The sequence below is a fragment of the Mesoplodon bidens genome (genome assembly GCF_964165515.1).
Source record: "Mesoplodon bidens genome assembly, chromosome: 2".
Taxonomy (NCBI): Eukaryota; Metazoa; Chordata; class Mammalia; order Artiodactyla; family Ziphiidae; genus Mesoplodon; species Mesoplodon bidens.
This window is the reverse complement of record NC_138177.1, coordinates 69275597-69298954: the sequence shown is the minus strand read 5'-3', so window position 1 is coordinate 69298954 and position 23358 is coordinate 69275597. Positions and strand designations below refer to the sequence as shown.

The window sequence follows — 23358 nt, the reverse complement described above, 5'->3', positions numbered from 1 at the left end:
ATAAAGATTTGAAATGAGAGAGTAAGTCATACACACTAGGGGAAGAATCTTCCAGGTAGAGGAAACAGTAAGGTAAAAAGACTTGAAGGTTGAGTGTATGGTGTATTCAAAGAACAGCAAGAAAGCTAACGTGGCAAAGGAGCAGGTAGGAAATAGTTTGGAGAAACACAATGGGAGCCAGATCACTTACAGAGTTATAGACCGAGAAGGGGACTTTGGATTTTATCCTAAGAGTACTAGAAAGCCATGGAGGGTTTTGAGTAAGAGTGACATGATCTGATTTATAAATGAAGAGATTCATTCTGGTTGATTCTTTGAGAACTACCGGCAGGGAGGCAAAATAGAAGCTGAAAGACCAGTTAGGAAGCTATTGCAGAAGACCTGCAAGACTACTGCTGCAGTTGAAGTGGTAGGAAGTGGTCGGATTCAGGATGTACTTTGAAGGTGGCAGAGGTGATTTGCTAATAGATTGAATATGGGGTACATGAGAAAGAGTCGAGATATCTCAGGTTTTTTGACTTAAGCAACAGGACAAATAGTAATGCCATTTACTGACAAAGAGCTCAGGGTGAGGGCAGGGGTTCAGAAGGAATTTTGGGGGGAAAATGTCCAGTTCTATCTTAAACTGGTTAAACTGGAGATGCCTATTAGATTTCCAAATGGAGCTACTGAGTAAACAATTGAAATATGAATCTGAAGCTCATAGGAAAAGAGACAATTGGTCGTATAAATTGGGGAGCTATTAAGGTATAAATGGCATAGATAAGCACTAGATGGGGAACATTCACTTAGTTAATGTGGAAGAAAAGAGAAGCAGTCTATAGACTGAGCCATCTAATCCTGAGGCACACCAACTAGTAGGGGTCAGACAGAAAACCCAGCAAAATTTATTTAAAAGGAGCAAGAAGGAAATAGAATTTAAAAACCAAGAGAACAAGAGATCTTAGAAAACAAAATTTTTAAATGTTTCAAGAAGGGCACTATAAACTCTCATTCCTGTTTAAGAGTTTGAGGCTAAGATAACTGAAAATTGACCACTGGATTTGGAAATATGGAGATTATTTAAGACCTTGACAAGAGGGACTAAAGTGGAGCTATGGAGATAAAAGACTCCCCCTCTGTGGTGTGGTTTCTGCGCTCACTGCTTTGATACACACCAATGCTATTACCACCAAATCAATTGCTATTACCAAATCTTCTTTTTCTTATTTTGGGCCTTCTATTGCGTTCGAGGTTGTGATAATCATTACCCCTTCTAGATATTCAATCCCACTGATTTCTGTGACACTACATTCCATAGTTCTATTTATATCTCTCGGACCATTTATTTCATGAGATTCTCTTCCTTTTCATTCTACATTTTTTTCCAAAGTGATCTTATCCATTCTTACAGTCCAAACTACTATCCACATAATGATGACTCCTACGCCTTTATTTCCAAATCAGGATTCTCCTTCAAGCTTTAGACTGACATACCTGATAGCCAATGGCACTTTTAAAAAAACAGCTTTGGGGGACTTCCCTGGTGGCACAGTGGTTAAGAATCCGCCTGCCATTGCAGGGGACACGGGTTTGAGCCCTGGTCCAGGAAGATCCCACATGCTGCGGAGCAACTAAGCCCATGCGCCACAACTACTGAGCCTGCACTCTAGAGCCCGCGAGCCACAACTACTGAGCCTGCGTGCCACAACTACTGAAGCCCGCGCGCCTAGAGCCTGTACTCTGCAACAAGAGAAGCCACCGCAATCCGCAATGAGAAACGTGCACCGCAAGGAAGAGTAGCCCCCACTCGCCACAACTAGAGAAAGCCAGTGCGCAGCAACGAAGACCCAACGCAGCCGAAAATAAATAAAATAAATAAAAAATAAAAAACAGCTTTATTGAGATGAAATTCACATACCATACAATTCATCCATTTAAAGTGTACAATTGAATGGCTTTTGGTACATTCACAGATATGTGCAACCATCACCACAGTCAATTTTCAATCATTTTCATCACCTCAAAAAGAAACCCAGTCCCCTTTAGGTATCACCCCCCCCATTTTCCCATCCCCCACCAGCCCTAAGAAACTAGTGATCTACTTTGTCTCTATGGATCTCTATTCTGGACTTTCATATGAATAGAATCATATAGTATGTGGCCTTTTGTGACGGGCTTATTTCACTTAGCATGCTTTCAAAGTTCATTCATTTTGCAGCATGTATCAGTACTTCATTCTTTTTCATACCCAAATATTATTCCATTGTATGTGTTCATGGACGTTAGGGTTGTTTCTGCCTTTCAGCTATTATGAAAAATGCTGCTATAAACGTTTATGTATAAGTTTCTGTGTGGACATAAGTTTCATTTAATTTCTCTTGGGTATATACTTAGGAATGAAATTGCTGGGTCATATGGTTAACTCTACGTTTAATCACTTGAGGAGCTGACAGACTGCTTTTCAAAGCAGTTGTACCATTTTACATTCACACCAGCAGTGTATAAAGGTTCTAGTTTCTCCCCATTTTTACCAATGTTTTTTAAGTTTTTGACTCTAGACATCCTAATGGGTGTGAAGCGGTATCTCACTGTGGTCTTGATTTGCACTTCCCTGATGACTACCAATGTCAAGCATCTTTTCATGTGTTTATTGGACGTTTTTGTCTTCTTTGGAGAAATGTCTATTCAAATCCTTTACTCATTTTTAAATTGGGTTATTTGTCTTTTTATTATGGAGTTATAAGAGTACATATTCTAGATACAAATCCTTTATCAGTTACATGATTTGCAAATATTTTGTCCCATTCTATGGGTTGTCTTTGCAATTTTTTGATGGTGTCCTTTGAAGCACAAACTTTTAAATTTTGATGGGGTCCAATTTATTTATTTTTTTCTTTTGTTGCTCATGCTTTTGGTGGCCTATCTAATAATTCTTAGCCAAATCCAGAATTATGAAGGCTTTACCCCTATGTGTTATTCTAAGATCGTTATGGTTTTAGTTATTACTTTTAGGTGTTTAAATTATTTTGAGTTAATTTTTGCCTATGGTGTGAAGTAAGGATTGAACTCATTCTTTTCCATGTGGCTACCTAGTTGTCCCAGCACAATTGTTGAAAAGAATATTCTTTCCTCATTGGATGGTTTTGGCACCTTCGTAAAAACTCAGTTGACCATAGATGTATGGGTTTATTTCCGGACTCTTAATTATACTCCACTGGTATCTATGTCTATTCTAGCTATGTGCCATCACCACATTGTTTTGATTACCATTGCTTTTTTCAGGATTATTTTCTTATCCTGAGTCCACTGTGATTCCATACGAATTTTAGGATTAGCTAGTCAATTTCCACAAAGAATTCAGCTGGGGTTCTGATAAGAATTGCATTGAGTATGGAGATAGGGAGTACAGACAGTCCCCAACTGACAATAGTTTGACCTACATTTTTTTTACTTTATGGTGGTGTGTAACTGTTAAACATTCAGTAAAAACTGTATTTTGACTTTTGATCTTTTTCCTGGGTTAGCGGTATGATCCTCTCTCATGATGCTGGGCAGCAGCAGTGAGCCACAGCTCCCAGTCAGCCACGCGATCACGAGGGTAAACAACCAATACACTTGCAACCATTCTTTTTCACTTTCAGTACAGTATTCAATAAATTACATGAGATATTCAACACCTTATTATAAAACAGGCTTCGTGTTAGCTGGTTTTGCCCAACTGCAGGCTAATGTAAGTATTCTTAGCATGTTTAAAGTAGACTAGGCTAAGCTACAATGTTTGGTAGGTTGAGCGTATTAAATGTATTGGCTTAATATATTTTCAATTTATGATGGGTTTATCAGGACGTAATCCCATCGTAAGTCGAGGAAGGCCCGTATGGACATTTTAACAATGGCAAGTCTTGTGCTCCATGAACATGGGGTGTTTTTCCATTTATTTACATCTTCCTTCTTTCAACAATGTTTTGTAGTTTTAACAGTATAGTTTTGCACTTCTTTTGTTAAATGTATTCCTATTCTCCCTCTTCCTATTCTACCTCTCCCAAGTATTCCATTTTTTTAAATTAATTAATTTATTTTGGCTGCGCCAGGTCTTAGTTGCGGCATGTGGGATCTTCCTTGTGGCATGCGGGATCATTAGTTCTGGCACGGGAACTCTGTTACAGCATGCGGACGTTTTGTTGTGGCACGCGTGTGGGATCTAGTTACCTGACCAAGGATTGAACCCGGGCCTCCTGCATTGGGAGCGTGGAGTCTTACCCACTGGACCACCAGGGAAGTCCCCTCCCTCAAGTATTCTTTTTGATGCTTTTGTGAATGGACGTTTTCTTAGTCTCACTTTTGGATCGTTCACTGCAAACGCATAGGAATATAATTGATTTCTGTATATTGAACTTAAGTCCTGCAACCTCGCAGAACTCATTAGTTCTAATAGCTTTTTAGTGGCTTCCTTAGGATTTCCTATATCATGCCATCTGCAAATACAGTTTCATTTTTTTTTCCCTTTCCAATCGCAATGTCTTTTCTTTCTTTTTCTTGCCTAATTGTCCTGGCCAAAACCTCTGGCATAATGTTGACTAGAAGAGCTGATATCCTTGTATTGTTCCTGATCTTTAAGTATGATGTTAGCTGTAGATTTTTTGTAGTTGCACTTTATCAGGTTGAGGATGATCCCTTCTGTTCCAGCCAATGGCACCTTAACATTCCCAAATTGAACTCACCTTTGCTCTTTGCTCTACCTTCTGTCAAACTCAAATCTCTTAGTAGCCACCACTATTCTCCTGTCTTAGGTTGGATTCCCTAGAAGCAGAGTCCAAGAAAGGAATTCTGTGCAAGTGGTTTATTGAGGGAGTGCTCTCAAGTAAAAGCTGGAATGGAGTGAGTGAAGCAAGATAGGAGAGGGGGCAAGTTAGGCAAAGATATGGGTTCAGCAGATAAGTGTAGCCTCCACTGGGAACTCTTGGCACATAAATGGCACATTTGTCCCACTGTGAGGAAAGCAAGAAGGAATTTTGCACCCCAGTATCATTTGCTGATAACACAATTACTGATTACTTATCATTACTGATAATGCAATCCCTATCAGAATCCCATCTGACTTCTTTGCAGAAACTGACATCATTCCATTGGCTGTGGTGTTATCCCTGGGAAGGCACAACCTTCCAGGAGTTTCCAGAAGTTGGTTCTGTTGGCAGAGAGTGATTCTCAAGAAAATGCAGCAGTGAGCTATTAGCAGCTGACACTCACTTCCTGGTAAAGGGGATCTGGACAGGGTACCAACAGTGTCTACTACAGTTCACCTCTAGCACCGCTCAGATCCATTTGCTTTGTACATTAAGTTCACTCTCTCTACGCAGTTTCTCCAGCAGTCAAGTTAGTCACAATTTCTGGAAACACAAGACGAGTTGCTGCAGTTGGTCCAGAAACTGCAAATGATATTCATCACCTTCCTTCTATGCCACCCATTCCAGATTCATCTCCCTCTTGACTACAACTTCTGTTAGTCTAGATGGCTTACCTAATGGGGTGATCCAGACCTTCATCCCTGAGGGTTCTGGGCCCCTGGAGATCATGCCCTCTCAGGCCATAATTGTTTACTTATTCACAGTTAAAACTGAGTATAGTAGGACCAAAAGATAACCCAGGGATCACATGTGCATCAAACACTTTCCTCCTTGCATTCATAATGTAGCAGAAATCTTACCTCCTCACAACAGAGTTAATTATCCCAGACAATACGGCAACTTCTTTCTTTGCCTGATAGTTTGCTGACATTAGGAGCCCAGAGTGACCAGATGACAGCCATACCTTTAAGTTTATTGAGATTCTTATGCTGTGCCTGGTAGAAGCATCCCCACTCTGAGAAACAGGACCTCCAGACCCACAGAATTTAAAGTTGCAGGGACTCCTAGGAAGTACAAATTCCTCAAGTGGATCACTGGAAGTGATGTTGAATAGGGTCACTCCTATTTCCGCCCCTTGGTTGCAGAGCCCATGAATTCTACCTCTTGGGGATAAAGCACCCTATTATGGTCATATAGGTTTATACTGTATTGTGAAGGACAGCACTCCATTCTTGCTGGCACCACAAATGCACTTCAAAAAGGCCATCTCACTACTGTACCAGGTCAGAGGCTTCTGGGTGATAAGGTATTTGGTAGGAACAGTGGATCCCACTGTCATGTGCCTGTTGCTGTACCTGCTTTGCCATTAAGTGGGTACCTTGTTCCAAGGCATTATTATGTAGGACCCAGTGCTGGTAAATCAAACATCTCTGAGTCCTTGGATGGTAGTACTGGCTCAGGCACTTATAAGCAAAGCAAAATGTATATCAGTCCCGATCAGAATAAACTGTTGTCTTTTCCAGAATGGAAAAGGTTTGACGTAACCAACTTGCCACCAAATGGCAGGCTGTTCTCCTTGAGTAGTGGTACTTAACAAGGGGATCAGCATTGTTCTTTGATGCTGACAAGATGGACATTTAGAAATAGCAGAGCTAAGTCAGCCTTGGGTAAGAGAAGAGTCCATGTTAGTAGGCAAAAAAACAGCCTCCATCTCTGCCACCGTGGTGATTCTATTTATAAACACACTGTGCAAGAACTGGGATAGCTGAAATTGTCCTAACTAAATTATCCTATCCATAGTTATTATTTAGCACCCTTCTGGTGAATACTTTCATAAGTCCCACTCTCATAAATCCACCCAAATGCTCTTCACCAGACCCCATTTTCCTATCTTGCTCCTTCTGGGCCTCTGACCAACCAGCCCACTGACTGTGAGTTCATGTATATCCTTGCCTCCGGCCACTTCTCTCTCCAAAGCGGACGGTCAAGTAAATTGCCTAAAGCCCTACTCATTGAGAGAATTTCCCCTCATCACTGTCTTTCAGGACCACTCAGGAAGAGGCGGTTGAGAAGCAGTAGTCCATACTTGGCTTGCCCTAACATGATGAAGCCAAAGCATCCACAAACCAGACCTGGATTTTTTCCTCCTCTGTCAAATGGTTGAAGGAATTCTTATGTTGCCATAGGCATGAGCTAAGAGAAAGGTATTAGTGCAACAGATGTAGGTAATATGGAGGCCCGGGGCCCTTTGTTCAATTTAACTTACTTGTGCCAAATTTGCTTGGGCTTCTTCCAACTGTACAATTTCCATTGTAATATGTATTGCTATTGTATCCACCCAATCTTATGATTTGGCACATCTGACAATAACAGGCTGTTTATATAGGCAACTGGTCACATAGTCACTTGATATTTTGTGGTTAGGCACTGAATCTCTATCAGGACCTAACAGTATGCCAGGAGATGCTTTGCAATGGTGAAACTTTCTCTACTGCAGAAAGCACCACCTTACTCCAGGACCCAAGAGGTCTGTGCTGGAACTCTCCTACTGTGGATTGCCAGAGAATCCACACACGTATTTTCCTACCACAGATACCTCTAGTTACCATGGAATTTTCCAGTTCTTATGGCCCAAGCAGCAGGACTGCTTGCATCATAGGCTGGACCTGCTGTAGAGGCCTTTCTTGCATCCCCAAGTTCAAAAATATGCTGCCTCCAAAACTGGAATATGCCTACCAAAGTATCGTGCTACTTTCTTATGGTAAAAGACACAAGATACAATAACTTATCTTTACTAGAGAGGATGTCCCAGAATGCTCCAGATCACTGGACACCTAAAAACCTAACCAACATGGCAGGGCCCTGCATCTTTTGAAGAATTTCTCTCTCACCCTCTGGAGTGTATGTGTCTCACCAAGGAATCCAGAATACTTGACACTGCTTGTTCCTCAGATCTGATTAGCATATCCTTAACACCTGAGTAGCATAAGCTTAATAAAGCAAACAAATGTGATATTCTACAGAATATCCAGGTCCTTTTGGACTACACTGTGAAAGAGAGAAAAATTAACATAGCTCTAGATCAAAACTGTGAACATAGGGACTGGGACTTCCCTGGTGGCACAGTGGTTAAGACTCCGAGCTCCCAATGCAGGGCGCCCGGGTTTGATCCCTGGTCGGGGAACTAGATCCCGCATGCATGCCACAACTAAGGAGCCCGCCTGCCACAACTAAGACCTGGCACAACCAAATAAATAAATAAAAATAATAAAGTATTTTTTAAAAAAGAACTGTGAATGTATACTGTTGCCCATCACTTGCGACTCCAACTGCTTCTGATTCTTCCTGATTAGTATTGAAAGAATATATTCACTAGATCAGGAAACTTTCTGTAAAAAAGGCCAAATGGTACATATTAATAGCCACATATATATTAGAGGCTGCGTCACTCTCCAGTAAAGAAAATACATCTGGCCTCTTGCCTTCTGAGATGGCCCACACTCTTGTTTGTGGAGTGTGTTTCTCTAAATAAATCCACTTTTTACCTATCATTTTGTCTCTCACTGAATTCTTCCTGTGATGAGACATCAAGAACTTGAACTTCCTTAAGTCCTGACACCAGGAAAGAGAGCTGATGTTTTCTCAGACTGAGTGTGGACTCAACCTGTGTTTGCAGGTGAAGAGTCTCGTTATCTACACAGGCCAGAGATGAAGCTTGTCTGATGTAAAATTGGTTGTGTTCAACAGAAAAATATCGAGACCTAGTTGTAAGGGCCAGAACAGCTCCTGCTTGCCAGTGGCTGCTTTTCTATTCTATTTCTCAGAATAAATGTATAAAATCATATTAGGAAGTTACAATGCAAAAAAAAAAAAAGAAAAAAAGAAAATACATCCATCACAGGACTACAATCAGGACTACTAATTGCTTAAGTTTACAGCAGTCCATTGTAGTCTACTACATCCCACCCAATGTTTGCAAGGACCAGAATGGTGAAACTAAATGAGGATATGATGGGGACCAACACCCCTGCACCCTTTTAAGTTTTTAAGAGTGTAACGAATTGCTGCCATTTCCCCCAGAATGCAATATTACTTTTTTTTTTTTTTTTTTTTTTTGCGGTACGCGGGCCTCTCACTGCTGTGGCCTCTCCCATTGCAGAGCACAGGCTCTGGACGCGAAGGCTCAGCGGCCATGGCTCACGGGCCCAGCCGCTCCACGGCACGTGGGATCTTCCCGGACCGGGGCACGAACCCGTGTCCCCTGCATCGGCAGGCGGACTCTTAACCACTGCGCCACCAGGGAAGCCCGCAATATTACTTTTTATTTACTATTTTGGCAGAGGTGCGGGTGCAGTTTCAGGGACTTCTACTTGGGCTCTCTGCCAACTGCCAAATATGTCCATTCTGATTATCTAGGGAAACTGGAAAAATGACCGTAAAGTGGATTTTTGGACCCACTGTGAGACAGACCTGGGCAAGCACTCCATTTATTATCTGACCCTATATTTTCCTACTGTAATTGGCGTGAGGTAGGGCGGGGGGAATGCGGGAATGGGAGGTACCGTGATGGTGCTCTGGGTCCCTGGTATCGGTGTCAACTCAGACCCCGTATCCCTGGTTTTCCAACTCAAAAATTTTGGGTAGTCTTCTTTCCCTAGTGTACGGTTAACTAAGTAAATTGTGCGTTCAGTTGACAGATTGAGTCCGAGAACTGTCTCAGGCCTATAAACTAGGCAAGGAATTGTGACTTTTCATTGAAGTTACTGACCTCAGCCTTCTGTTCAACCATTCTTGGTCACTGTTAATTATATGTAAATCATACCCTACTTGACTGTCCATCTATATGGTCCCTAAGACCACCCACGTTCCATTAGCCACCTCCACTTTGACCATGCTACCCTTATAGAAATTCACCCACCCTGCTTCGGAGAGTTAAGTGTTGCCAGTTGGCCTCTGCTATCAGGGGCAAATGCTAGGATCCTATTATCCCCACCACTACCAGGGAAACCAGTTCTCAAACATCCTCTTCCATCAGCCTCCACCCACAGAGACAACCACTTCTTCTCAAACATGCTGGTGACCCTTTCATTAGTGCCTTTCCTTTATACAAAATTTTCCTGAGGCCCTCCTGAGAAACATAGTCAGCAGGTGGGTTTTCCAGTGAAATATACATTCATTCTTGCATGCATACTTCCTCTAAGCCTTTTGATCATTTTTCATATGGTCTGTCATCTCTACTTCATTTACTGTGGGCCATCGTTTCTCCCAAGCTCCCAAAAAGCCATCTCAGCAGCACATTATAAGCACCTCATGGGGCCCCTGCCAGGATGTTCCAGAATCATAGGAACGTGATTATCACAGTACTAACTTCTTAATTAAACCATCCAAACAATCACAAATTTGTTTACTAATGTACAGAGCTTTGGAACAAAGGGGCACTTCCTTTAAAGTTTGAGAGCAGCATAAACACTTAACATACAGCTTAAACCTAAGCTTTGTGATGGTTATTTTAAGCAGCAAAGGAAGGCTAGAAAAATACTAGAAACGTCCTTACAGTGACACATTCTTGCTGAAGAAAAGGTTCAGTAGAAGCAACCCTCACATGGAACAAGTATAGAAATGTATCCCTTTGGCTGATGCAGCTGTGGAGACTGAGGAGGGCCCCAGAGCAGTGCTACTCAGGTGGTTGGAAATTTGTACTGGTCTGTGAACAGTTTTTCACCAGTCTGCAACAAGAATGAGTTAGAAATTAAATGTGTTCAGAAACCTTTTAGCATTTTGTTATTTATTTATTTATTTGGCCACGCCGTGGGGCATGTGGGATCTTAGTTCCCCAACCAGGGATCGAACCCATCCATGACCCCTGCAGTGGAAGCTCGGAGTCCTAACCACTGGACTGCCAGGGAATTCCCTAGCATTTTGACTGCTATAATATCCAAATGCATGATCAGTGGCCTTATCCTGCGGAAGAGGTCTGGTCAGTTTGGTGTTGTCAAACTTGTGTGGTGGGTAGCCCACGGTGTGAACTGCGCATATGGAACACATATTGGTGGACAAAGGACAGGATACTTATAAAACAAAAAACCTGGTCCTTTACCACAGTTTGAGAAGGACCGCTCCATCTTTCCACAAGTCCTAGAATAATTCAAATAGTATTTTTGGAACAGAGCGTAACCTGAGGTCAATTTGTGCACGTTCAATCAAAATCAAAATGAAAATGAATGGCCTGGGAACAAAACTTAAGGCGGCATCTGTTTAGGTTCCTGGCGTAAGCCCTGGCCAGGCCAGCAGAGGTGAGAATGTGTAAAGGAAAACTGGCACATAGTTCAAGGTGCAAGGCCCTTTCGTTCTTCCCTCCTTTTTCTCTTTCCTCATCCAGTTTTTGGCTAGAGTTATAAGGAGAGAATTTTGGCCATTCACGTCCTGTGACCATCATCACAACTCTGTCTGTACTTTCCCATCTCTTGCAGAGGAGAGGAGTCTCAGATTCAGACCCGGGCTCTTCTGTACTCTAAGGTACAGTAGCTGGACCTTCCCAAACAGCCTTAGGCCTTAAGAACATCTCCTTCCTCGCCAATACCACAGAATGTGTGGGATCTTAAGGGGTGAAAAGTCTTAACCCAAGGGAAAGTGACATGTCACGAGCTCAAAGTGCCACAAATGATAAGTACAAATTTGCTCTGGAAGTTATTTTCTGAGTGCTGAACCAGGACAGCCAGCTGGTCTGACCAGAGTATCCACCAACATGTGGCAGCCAAGGTCTACAGATTCACTGGTTCCCACAGAGAAGAGCAAGGTCAGCTCAAAGAAAAATAATTTAGTAAGCATGTTAACAATATATTACTAACATTAATAATAATACTGTGAAATGTTAAAATACAATACCAGTTGAAGGGTTTCCCAAATTGAAGTATTCAGAGAAAATGAGGAAAGATGGCCATTCAGTCTCCTTTGCCAACTGAGGTGCAGACTGAGCTGGGGAAGGGAAGTGGTGGTAGAACCCAGTAATGCAATGTTATGCTAACATTCCTCACACGGCAGCTTAGAGAAGCTGAGGAAGATTAGGAAAAGACTTGGATGAAAAACGGGCTACAATCCCTCACTCAGAATATTTATTAGTCAGGAAAAAGGACCCAGGCTGCATCCCACCCCCCCTTTCCCAAGCTACCTCCCTGAATCAATGAACAGGATTCAAAGGAATCAGATGTCTCAAATAAGCCAAAATGTATCTGGGGAAGAACAGGAATTCATTTCCTAGACCTGACACTATAATTATATATGTTTGCCAGGGAGATAGGGGGGCCAGTGAGGGTGGTGGAGGGACTAGATGAGGGGAAACAGGATGGGCCCTTCTTTGTCACAGTTTGGGCTCAGAGAAGGGTTGGAATAAAGAGGTATTTAAAATAGAGAGATGAGAGGAGAGGCAGGGGGTAAAGGAAGGTCAAGGGCTGAGTTCACCCAGATCACATAGCATTATAGAAAGAACAGGGCAGCTACTTGAGTTCTCAGGCTGGAACAGGGAATTGAGGACTCTGTACCTGGAGAGAGGAGAATCCCAGGGCTTCTCTTTCAACCTACTGTGAAAGAGTAATATTTTTAGATGCAAAAGCCCCCCCACTTACTTTCCCTTCAGAGAATTCAGAACAGTCTGAAGGCAAGAGGGTGTGGTGACAGACCTAAACCCCCAGCCCAGGCTAAGTTTCTCCCCATTCATTCCCACAGGTGCTGCCCAAGAGAACTATAGAAATATAGAGTCCTAGGACTCTGTCCCTGCTCCCCAGGTCCAAGACAGGGAGTAGAGACAAGGCACGAAGACCCTGGGTACAAAAGTGAACTCAGTGTGGCCCTGTATAACATTATTTTGGGAGAGGAAAGAAGGTGCATGCCCCCAAAGGGACACCTTCCTTCACCTGGTAGGTAGCTGGGCCTTTGCTAGCAGCAGAAACCACAATGGAAGGGGTTCACAGAAATGATCTGCAGAACAGGCCTTACTCCTAGAAGTACAGAGAAAAAGCCTCAGCTGATATGGCACAATCTTGGGTGGGAGGGCAGATGGCAGTGGGCAGACCACTCCTGTAGGCGACACTCCTGCCTCAGCTCCCAGTGGTTCTGCTGACTCCAGACGTTCCCCCACGGCTGGGAATCAGGGAAGAAAGCATGTTGTGTTTCACATGATCAGACACTGTTCGCCATTGGCACCTGGTGGGCCCGAGAGATTGAGGGCATCCAGGTCAAAGTTGAGGCCGGGAGGCTGGAGAAGAGATGAAGGGACTCAGATAACTCCTCCTATTTCAGAAAGTTAGAGCTTCTGAAGGTCCATCCCCAGCAGCCACAATTATCACCTTAGTTAGGTGGAATCACTAAAGGTTACAAAATACTGGAAACTGGGGCTCAGATTAAAGTATACGAGAAGGTATACTCACCATCTCCCCAGCAAGCTCTTTTGGAGGATGGCCCAAATCCTGTAGCTGGAAAATAAGGAAAGAGGAACAAGAGAGAAGACCATGCTATGTGGCCTCTCCTGTGCTCCCTCCTCCACCTTGGCTGGGCAGGGAGGCATCCTTCCAGGACACCTCCTCCACTGAACACGCAAGCAGATAGCAGCAGCGGGCAGACAGCAAGAGGAGGCCTTACCTGCTGCATGAGATCCAGCACCACCTCAAAACGAGCCTTTTGAGTGGCCTCACTATCTGTGGGGGTTTCTGCCTCAAACTGCTCACATATTTTGCCCATGACACTGTGTTGTTCCTGATATTTTTCAAACTGCTCTGGAGGTAGAGATTCTCGGTGAGTCTGCAACCATTCTGGATACTAAGCAAAGAGAGAATGGGTGGGGAGGAAGTAAGTGAACAATGAATAAGTAAGGGCAATAAAATATGACGAAGAGTAAAACATGAAGGGCACAGGAACACAGGAGAAGGAAAAGCTAAATAAGCGAGTTCAGCATGAGAAGTAGCACTCACTTCAATCAGATCACCTGGCTATGGTAGCATTTACGGTCACCAGAGGACAGAAAACTTTTTCTGTGAAGAGCCAGATAGTAAATATTTGAGGCTTTAAGGGCCACATATGATCTCTGTCACATATTCCTTCTTTTTTGTTTGTTTTAACAACCTTTAAAAATCTCTTCAGTGACACTATAAGCTCTGTGATGGCAGAGACCATCATTTAAACTACTCTTAAAATTGTTCACAGCATAAAGCCAGTAAATCCTCAGTGAAAACTTACTGGAGAAATGAATGAAGTTGGAAATGCAAGCAAGGTTGATCAGATAACAACAGAGACTTAGAACAATTTACAGAAAACTAGAGCTGAAGCATTTCCCCTTCTACCTTAAACATCCTCCGTATGGTAGCTTTATTCTCTTGGAGATACAACTCCTCCCTAACTCTCCCCCTCCAAATAAATACAGGAGAAAAAAATAGATGAACCTGTACACTTGAGTTACTCTATCTCTGCAGGCTCTAAATAGACAAAGCAGCTCACAGGAGTTGATACAATGGGGAACAAAGAGGAAAAGCATAAATAGAAGTTCACAAACCTTTTCTGTGATCTCCTTCAGTGACGGGTACAGCACATCCTTGGACAGGAGGTTCTGCATGATACTCTGCATGATGGGGAGGATGGTCCCTTCCCCGTCTCCTTCGTCCATGCCCAGGCCTTCCATGGCCTTGGTCAGCTCCTCTTCTGACATGCCAGAGTTCTAGAAAGGACAGGAGGGAGGTGAGCAAGTATACTACCTTCTTGGGATGCTCACCAACCATTCAGGTGGGAAAGAACTATTTAAACTTGCCTGTAGCAAAGTAGTCAGGCAGGGACAGACTTGAGATGATACCCAAGAGAGTCTGCCTTTTGAGACTCTGCTGGTGAAGTGTCTGGGAGTGGGCCCCTTGTGGTTCCCTATCTCTTCCCCCTCACCTGAAGGTCAGTGGCATTCTTGGCTAGTCCACTTAATGTCTCCTTTAGGCAAGAAGTGAATTCTTGTTGGGAAGTCGCATCACTGCCTAGGAGAGATGAAAAGAGCCAAGGTCATTTAGGATTTTAACTGTTTGCTTGCCTAGACTGACCTGGTTACCAGCTTGGATATGGAGCATTTATTAGGGAATCACTAGCATTCCAAATCTTTGAATACTCTATGGTTATCTTCATAGTTATTTTCAGAAAACTACATAACTGTGTGTCAGTTTGTTCTCCACAATGACACCCACATTAACACTGTGACCTTTGAAACGGTCCCTTTTTAACAATTTTTTCTGTTACTTTCCAACTTATCTCACGCTTTTCATTAAACAGGGTCTCATGCCTCCTCCCATCTCCTCCCCCATCCCCATAGCGGTGGTATCATAATTGCTGTCAACTTTATAAAGTTTGGTGTCCTCAAGCAACAATGACCTAGGAGGTTTGCTCAGACATTTTCAGTTGTCTGGGGCCCCCTCCTCACCTACTCTCCCAGCAGCCTCTGAGAGCTTTTGGAACTGCTCTACCAGGTGGGGCTCTTCCTCAGCCAACTCCTTCATTGCTTTCTCAAACTCTGCAGTGGCTTGGGAAGCCAGCTCGCTGTCAAACAGTTCCTGGAAAAACTTCTCTTGGGAGGCGAAGAGGGCATCCTGCAGGGGAGAACGTGGCCTAAGTGCATCTCTTACTTGGCACCCCACTGCACATGACCTCTGACAAAAGTCACAGGCAGTGGCTCTGGGAAAGGCAGTGCTTCCCTCCTACCCACCTCCACTGGACATTCTGACTACCTCTCTTACCGAGAGCAGCAAAAAGGCATCTGGCCAATGAGGGAACGGTATGGAGTGTCACTCCCAATCCAACCATTTAAATCTGCTCTTTTCTTAAAGAACTTCCTTGAGATCCCTCTACTCAATCTCAAGTCCCTGTTTCACAAGAACTGAGGCCTGCAAGAGCACTCAGCAATGTGAGGCCAAGGCACCTCCCCCAGCTCCCCTCTGGCCCACAGGGGCCTGCCCAACCCCTGCTCAGAGCTGCATGCCCATTGTCCCCCCCATCCTTTAAGTGGGTGGAATGTATACTTTGGCAGTGTCTCCCGGCGATCTCTTCTGGGACCCCGAAGCATCAGGGGCCGTGGTGGTAGGAGGGGGTGCTGGAGAGGGTTTGGCCTTATCGAAATCATCAAGAGCACCTTCAGAAACAAGAAACATGGCGTGTATTTGGGGATGGATGAGGATGCAAGGCTGGGGGGTTTCTGGGCAAAGCATTAAGAGAACAATCTTTCAAACTGTCAACTTTCCTAAAATTTTCTCCTTTTTTTGAGTCTCCCTCTCCTGACCCACCCCTCAATAAGCCTCCCACTTCCCTCCCCATTACCTAATTTATTGTGATCAAAGGGGAAGAAATCGCTTAAGATGCAACAAGCATCTCTCTCAGAGCTGGGAGAAGAGTGTTAAAACTTCTGCAGAGACATCTCCATCTATACAGTGCCTTCCTTGCCATTCTTTAATGATTCCTAGAAATCCCATACAGATATCCAAGGGGAGCAGAGAACACAGATGTCCTTAACCCCCTGAACTCATTCTGGAGCCCTAAAGGGAATAATCTTTGGCAAGAGAGCTGAAGCCACAAGATGTTTCACCTAGCTTCCCATGGGTTCTGGTACTAGTATGAACTGAGGGACTCCATATTACACTCCATGGGAGGGCACTGAACTCTATCTTCCAGTTTCACTCTCCCTCCCCAAAGCTCTTAGAGCTCCCTCTGGCCTCCTCTCTGCAGACTCACACAGTCACTTAGCACTTCTCACAATTTCTGTTCATCTTTCCGCCTGCCCACTGTGTCTGTGACTGAGCAAGAGACAAAAAATATTCACCTCTTCCCTGAAAAACCTCTGTCCTCACCACCATTCTGCTTGCCAGACTCTAAGTGTAAGGGGAGGGCAGCGGCCCCACTCTGGGCAAGAAACAGGGCTAAGGAGGAAAAGTACAGCCACCCTCTTTTAAGAGGGTGAACTGTCTTCCCCAGAGGCCCTCTCACCCTGTTTTTCAAAATAATGGGAAGGGAGTGTGTTTGAGCTCTGACATGATGAAAGAGCTGGAAAGGGGCCTGGTGAGAGAAAGGTGAAAGGACTGGGAGAAGGAAAGGCGTGTCTTCCATGTTAAGGAGAACAGGACAGCGCACAGAAGGACGCACTTCGGGCGCGCTAAGAGTTAATGGAAGCAATCCGTGGATGTCCGGTTCGCGGCCCACCGAGGACCGAAGGCTGCTGCCGGCGGGGAGAAAGTCAGACTTTAAGAACTTACTAATCTAAAGTAAGGCGAGTTTGGAGCGGGATCGTGAAACATCGTCCTCTGGGTTAGTTTCCCCTCCGGCAAGGAGATCAACGGTCTGGGCCGCTCAGGGACCCAAAGCGAGCTCCTCAGCTCTCGCCGCGGAGGAAGGAGAGGGTGACCCAGAGATTATCTCGGGGGTCGCAGACTCTCCGCCGCCGACCAACCTTTGGAGAACCTTTCCTGCTCCGCCCCAAATACCTCAGGTTGACCTAACCCGCTGAAGGGATCCTTACATCTGCCCCCTTCGGGCCTTTCCCATTACGGGCTCTTACTTTCCAGAAGCTCTTCCAATTCCCGGTCGGCTTCAGCCCCAACACCACCATCCTCCTCAGCCGCGGCCATCTTGCCACCTCCGCCGTGCCGTAGGAGGCAGGACTCCTCGCCCCACCCCCCGCGCCCTCCCCCTCTGCCTCGTGCAACCAATGGCATTGTTGGCCCGTGCCGGGCCGCCATTTTTAAAGGGACAGGAAGCTTCGATTTTTTTTTTTCTTTTTTTTTTTTCTTCCCCTCTTTCTCTAGGAACGTAGAACCAACAGAGCGGAATTTACTGTTACCTTCTGCAGGTTTCTTACTGGCTTGGCCTCCTTTCTTTCAACTGCCCGCATTACCTGGCTTATTATTTCTTCCTGAACTGTGGGTAGGCCAAATTGGGACAAACTGCCTACGAACAACCAGAAGCTGTGCATGTGTAATCAATAACGACAGTTAACCGTACACCCAACATGCTAGTTTCCTCTCACTTCCCTCAGTATTTTACTCAAACGTCATCTTCTCTGAAATGCCTTATTCGGCCTCACTAAATAAAATTGCAACCCCTCCCCCCCACACATATACACTTCCTATCCCCTTTTCCTCTTTATTTTTCTCAACACTTACCACTATCTGACATACTATATATTTTATTTATTTATCGTTATCTCCTCTCAAGCCCCTTGGAATTTAAGCAGCATGATAGCAAGGATTTTCATCTGTCGTGTTCACTGCTGCACCCTCAGCTCCTAGGCTAGGGACTAAAACTTGGGCACTCATTGGCTGCTCTTTGCTCTCCCAGGCCCTAATGAGGCATGTTTCTCTGCAGAATCTAGTGGATATCTCTGATTTCCCTGCACCCCATTAAAACTGTCACAGTGCCAATAACTTCGAACTCAATGTTAGTTAACTAAATCAGGCAGAAAAAGCGACTCTTGGACCTTGGACTAAGCAAGGAGGCAATTGGAATGTAGTGGTAACAGACCTGCCTTCCCTATCTCCTTTTCTCTACGCAGAACTCAATGGAGTGTAGTTGGAGGAGGCTCAGATAAAGGCAACTCCAGACATCCCTTCCCTCCTCTGGAATTGTTCTATTCAGATCTGTGAGAATGCATCAACTGCCTGAGACAAACCTATCTCAGCACTTGGAAGGCATCTGTTGTTGTTTAATATCCTATGCTGGGCACAGTGGAGGGCAGAGAGAGAAATCAGGACCAGCCCTTGCTGTAAGGTTGTTGACTGGGGATTAGGCTGGAGGTAGGATTAGACATACACACAGTAAGTATGGCACAAGGTTAAGTGTCTTATAAGAAGTAAGGATAAAGTACCATAAAGTTTAAAAGGGAGAAATCACACTAAGTGAAAAAAGTTACTTCATGACTTTCATCCTTATCTTCCAAAACACACACTTGAGTACTTGTGTCAAACACCAGTTTAGGTACTTACTCTTTCCTTGACATATAGGGCACAGACTTTAAAATCATACCTGTGCAAAACCTACTGTGTTCTTCCAGGCACAAGTACTGTGATTTGGGAGAAAACACTCTGGAGTCAGAAGACCTAAATTCCAGTCCCAACTCTTGTCATTAAATTGCTTTGTTCAAAACCCTTCACCACTCTAGGACTCATACTACAAATATGTAACATTAAGCTTGGGACTCTAAGGTCCTTCCCTGATTAATCTCTTTCTCCCAAACATCTGTAACATCTATTCCAGGTTAACTTTCTCATTCAACTCCAAACGGCTTAACATGTGTTATCTCTAATATGACTATACCATGCACACATTACAGGTATTTATATTGGCTTTACATTAATATGGTAATATAAGTATGTTAATAAGGAAAACATCAGATGGTAAATAAGAGAATTAAGATGGAGTTGAAAATAAGCACGATTCTTCCTTTGCACTATTTCTTAAACTTGCTTTACTATTGATAAGCCTAACACCTCATCTCAGTATTTACTCACCTCCCACCTTTCACGTATAGTGAACACTGTTGCAAAACAGTATGTTACAACATTTTCTTTATATCACTCTCTCAAGTAAGGACTTAATGGTTCTCCACTGTTTATTAACCAACTTCAAATTCTTGCCTGGTATTTAATTATTTCACATGTATCCATTTTGTTTCCCCAATTACATAAGCTTCATGAGGATTGTCCACTTTTTTCATATCCCTCAGTTCAGAACGTTTGTTGGTATGCAAAATTAATTTTATAATTTATTTTAAACTTACAGAAAATTTTTGCCATTTTGCCAAAATTTTTCATCAACTTGCCTATGGCTACAGAAAGAATGTTTATAACTTGAGAAAGTGTTATGAAAGTAGTGTGCAAATTTTTGAGAGGGCAGGCTTAATTTGGGGATTCTGTTTAAGAAAGTATCTTTTAAAGCTAAAAAGATACAAAGCCCTGCCCTCTTTGACAGCAGGAGTTACACTTATAGTTTATCCTCAGATTCACTTTCCACACCCGTCCAATGTATGTTCAAGTTGCTCATTGCAGCACTGTTTATAATATCCAAAGACTGGAAATAACTCACATATCCATGAATAAAAAGGCAACTTAAAATCATTAGTATGCTTCCATTTAGGTATAACAGGGGGATAGGGAAGAACATATTCATAACTGCTTGTTTATACATCAAAAAATCTCTGGCAGGATATAAGGAAGCTAACAACGGCAGTTACCTGTTTTGGGGAAGGCGATAGGAACTGGGTGGCTGACGAAAAGGGTGGGAGGAAGATGTTACAGAATAGCTTTTTACATTTACTGATTTCTGAACTATATGAATGTACTGTTTATTGAAAACATGAATTTAAAATGAAAAAAAGTATATATTTTAATCAAAGGCACAGTACATCACTCTACGGAATTAATCTTAGTACATGACAAGCAAAATTCTGTATTGTCATTGTAATTTCTGTACTATATACAATGTATTACCAATTAATCACATATATATCACATAAAACATCTAGAACAGTACCAAGTACATGGCAGGTGCTCAATGAATACACTCTATAATTAGCAATAGATGGAAGTTGCAGTCAATAATGGAATAGGGGAACTACTTGCTTTCTACCATTCTCACAGCAATTCACTATATCCTATGAAATATATGTACTTTAAAAAACAAATAGGTATTTATTACCTTTGTAATTAAAAATAATTATTGAAGGAAAGGTATCTGCTTTGATGGGACAGCTACGTGGAGTAAGTAGGAACATGAGAGTGTCCAGGAAACAAATGGCAAGCCACAAAGCTCTCGTAGAAATTTACTTTATTTAGTGTGAGAAACAAAATACAAGAACAATCTTTGTAAAGAACAAGTCAACAAAAAGTGATGTGCATTTCTGGAAAATCAAATAGTTTCTTCTCAGACTTTAAGTTTCTGGCCACACAGAGGATATCTGCCTCGGAGTTTAAATGCCCAAGGAAAATGGGGATGGCTAACAGCTTGTTATGACTGAGTAAAAGATGCTATCTTATTTATTACATCTCATTCCTTTCCAACAAAAAGTACACAAAGGTGGTGGGGAGGGAAGGAATAAATATAGAAGGAATTTATTTCACAAATGTTCATCACAAATGTTCTTTGAACGATCTAAGCTGGGAAGGCAAGGCCAATCGTGACCACAACTGTAGTTACCTTGAGATGAGAGGTCCTCAGAGGCAAAAAAAAAAAAAAAAAAAAAAAAAAAAAGTCAGGTTTAGACATTTTGATTAGCCATAGAAGAAGAGAAAAGGATATTAGGTTTTAGGGTAGAGAGAGCTAACCATCAATAATATGAAGGGTAGTTGAGGAAGAAGGAGTTAGAAGGATATAAAGGCTAACTGTCTGTGGGAAAACATGGTGCTTAACCCTACACACATGAAGCAGGCCTTAGCGAAACTGCAGAGGGCTGATCCTTAAACCAATCACATCTTTGCCAATCTCTGTCACCTAGGGAAGAAGAAATAGAAGAAAGTTAGGGATTTGTGAGGGTGAGAAGCCTAGAAAGCCTACTCCCTCCACACCTCAGTGAGCACAGTAAAGTGGTTTGTTATTGTTACTGACTGGAAGGAGCAGTGGGAAGTTCTACCCTCCTCCAGTGTCACTGCCTCAAGGTGTGAGGGGGAAATACAGGAGACAAAAAGGACCAACATGCTAGTTGGTCCTTCCCTCAAGACAGAATGAATTCTAGATGTATTTCTCAAGGACAGTACTTACTGTAGTGACCCTGCAGATCTGACCCTTGAACTCAGGCGAATAGCAGGCCCCACTGAGTGGACATTTCTCCACTGGCTTTCCACGGTAGATGGGCCGATAAGATGCAGCACAGATGTCAAAAGGGTTGTGCATGTCATAACTGAGCTGGTAGGCATCTGTGGGGTTCTTCTCACAGGCAGACAGGATTTTGCGGGTCTAAAAGAGTGAAGGAATATTTTATTTAAGAGGACTGAAAGCTGCATACCACAACTCAAATGATCTCATCACCATGGTTTAGTAGTTTCTTTGATGTAGATGCAATTGTACTGAATGAATACAGAATACGTCCTCTGTATAGGTCATATGTGAAGGGGTAACAGTTGCCATTCCTGTTGTATCAGACTTTCTCCTTCTCTATCCCAAAGTGGCTCCATGGATCTAGACTCATACTCCTCCACTAAGTCTGAGAATTCTCAGGGTTAGTCCTGAAAGGGTTAAAACTGGCTTTCACTGCACAAATAGAAAGCTTTTGGAAAACACAAGTAATGGGACATGTATATGGAGGCTAGTGGTGGTGGTGAGGGGAAATCTAGAACTTAAGGACAGGATTGGGTTGATTTTCAGGTACAGAGGACCTGTTCCATATTGCAGGCCACACTCTCACAGTGGTGCCATGTCTGAGTAAGATATTAGTTCAGTTTCCAGGAACAAAGGGAGGTCCCCATGCCAGTAAGTAGAGGATGGTATTTTGTTGGCTCTTTTTGTTGAATGCTGTTATACAGCACTTTGTTTCAGAGACAAGGACCTTGGTCTTCGACTCCCTCCATGTAAGAGCAGATCTAGTTCCCCTACGCTCACTAAAGGGGTTCCCATATACCTGTTGAGCCACCTCCGGCTTGGGCCCAAGTTCCAACAGGCGCCGAGCAAAGGTGGCAGCAGTCTTAAAGTTCTTGAGCTTGAAGAAGAGGTTGAGGGCTGTACGTAGCACCAGGATCATGTGCACTGGCTGCAGGTTTGAGTGGGTGAAATAGGCTGCCATCTGGTGGACAGAAGGAGGAACACATGCCACGCTGATGGTAAAGCTGGGATAGGTCATTTATAAGGGGTCACATATGCATTAGAAACACAGCAAGACAACCCAATAAAAACAGGATTGGCAATAAAGCAGAGAAATCTTCTGCCTCCTAGTTATGGAGGACTGATGAGATGAGGAAGACAGGTGGAGAAATATATCCTTTCCTCACAGAAATGGGCCCAAATTTCTCTTACTCCCCATATTGAGACCTAAAGAATTCAGACCTAATAGTGGGTAAAAGGGAAGACGCCTCTGTACTGCTTGGAGGCCCAGAGGTCTTACCTCACAGATGCGCTTCTGCTGTTCTAGAGACTCTTTGGGCAGCTTCTTCCTTTCTATCTCCATGGACAAACCCACAATGTACTCACGGCAAATGGTGATGAGCTGCTGAGCCTGGAGAGGGGGCAAAAGAAGGTCATGGTACAGAGGCCAGAAGGTGGGGGTGCCCAGCACTATGACAAGTGTGACTATGACACTATGACTGCTCTTACCTCTGCAGTCTCCTGTTTATTGTCCACAACAAGAAGTGGCACACTGAGTAAAATGGAACGGAATTTTTCCACAGCCTCCTCGAACTTGCCCACTGTGGTGAGCTGGTAGCACAGCTGCAAGCGCTGGATGAGGTCGTTAAGCTTCAGGCCCACAGCTGGGACACCATTCTTCAGCCCTGCATCCTTCCTGAACGAGGAAGAAGACAGGACCATCAGGAGCCCACTAGGACTT

At 43.5% G+C, this 23358-nt stretch overlaps 2 protein-coding genes across 4 annotated transcripts in view; both read right to left on the bottom strand.

Annotated features, from left to right (window-relative positions):
- Positions 1–1858: 1858 nt before the first annotated feature.
- Positions 1859–17496, bottom strand: PEX19 (peroxisomal biogenesis factor 19). Of its 3 annotated transcripts, none has more exons than XM_081254968.1 (8): positions 17389–17496; positions 15863–15972; positions 15268–15433; positions 14745–14830; positions 14368–14529; positions 13461–13637; positions 13250–13294; positions 1859–13077 (listed from the first exon to the last, which is right to left on the bottom strand). In XM_081254968.1, exons 1-8 carry the CDS (start codon positions 17456–17458, stop codon positions 12994–12996), a joined length of 900 nt encoding a protein of 299 aa, XP_081111094.1. In that variant the 5' UTR covers positions 17459–17496; the 3' UTR covers positions 1859–12993. The 3 variants fall into 3 exon arrangements, with proteins under 3 accessions (XP_081111094.1, XP_081111096.1, XP_081111095.1); XM_081254970.1 differs by having other exon boundaries at positions 1859–13025; XM_081254969.1 differs by having other exon boundaries at positions 1859–10552.
- Positions 17497–20636: 3140 nt separating this feature from the next.
- Positions 20637–23358, bottom strand: part of COPA (COPI coat complex subunit alpha) — a 50873-nt gene continuing 48151 nt past the window's right edge. Inside the window, exons 29-33 of the mRNA XM_081225902.1 lie at positions 23127–23313; positions 22918–23028; positions 22438–22599; positions 21582–21776; positions 20637–21314 (exon numbers count right to left, since the gene is read on the bottom strand). Of these exons, the coding sequence (XP_081082028.1) occupies positions 21255–21314; positions 21582–21776; positions 22438–22599; positions 22918–23028; positions 23127–23313 (715 nt within the window). The 3' untranslated portion in view covers positions 20637–21254. The remainder of the gene's footprint in view (positions 21315–21581; positions 21777–22437; positions 22600–22917; positions 23029–23126; positions 23314–23358) is intronic.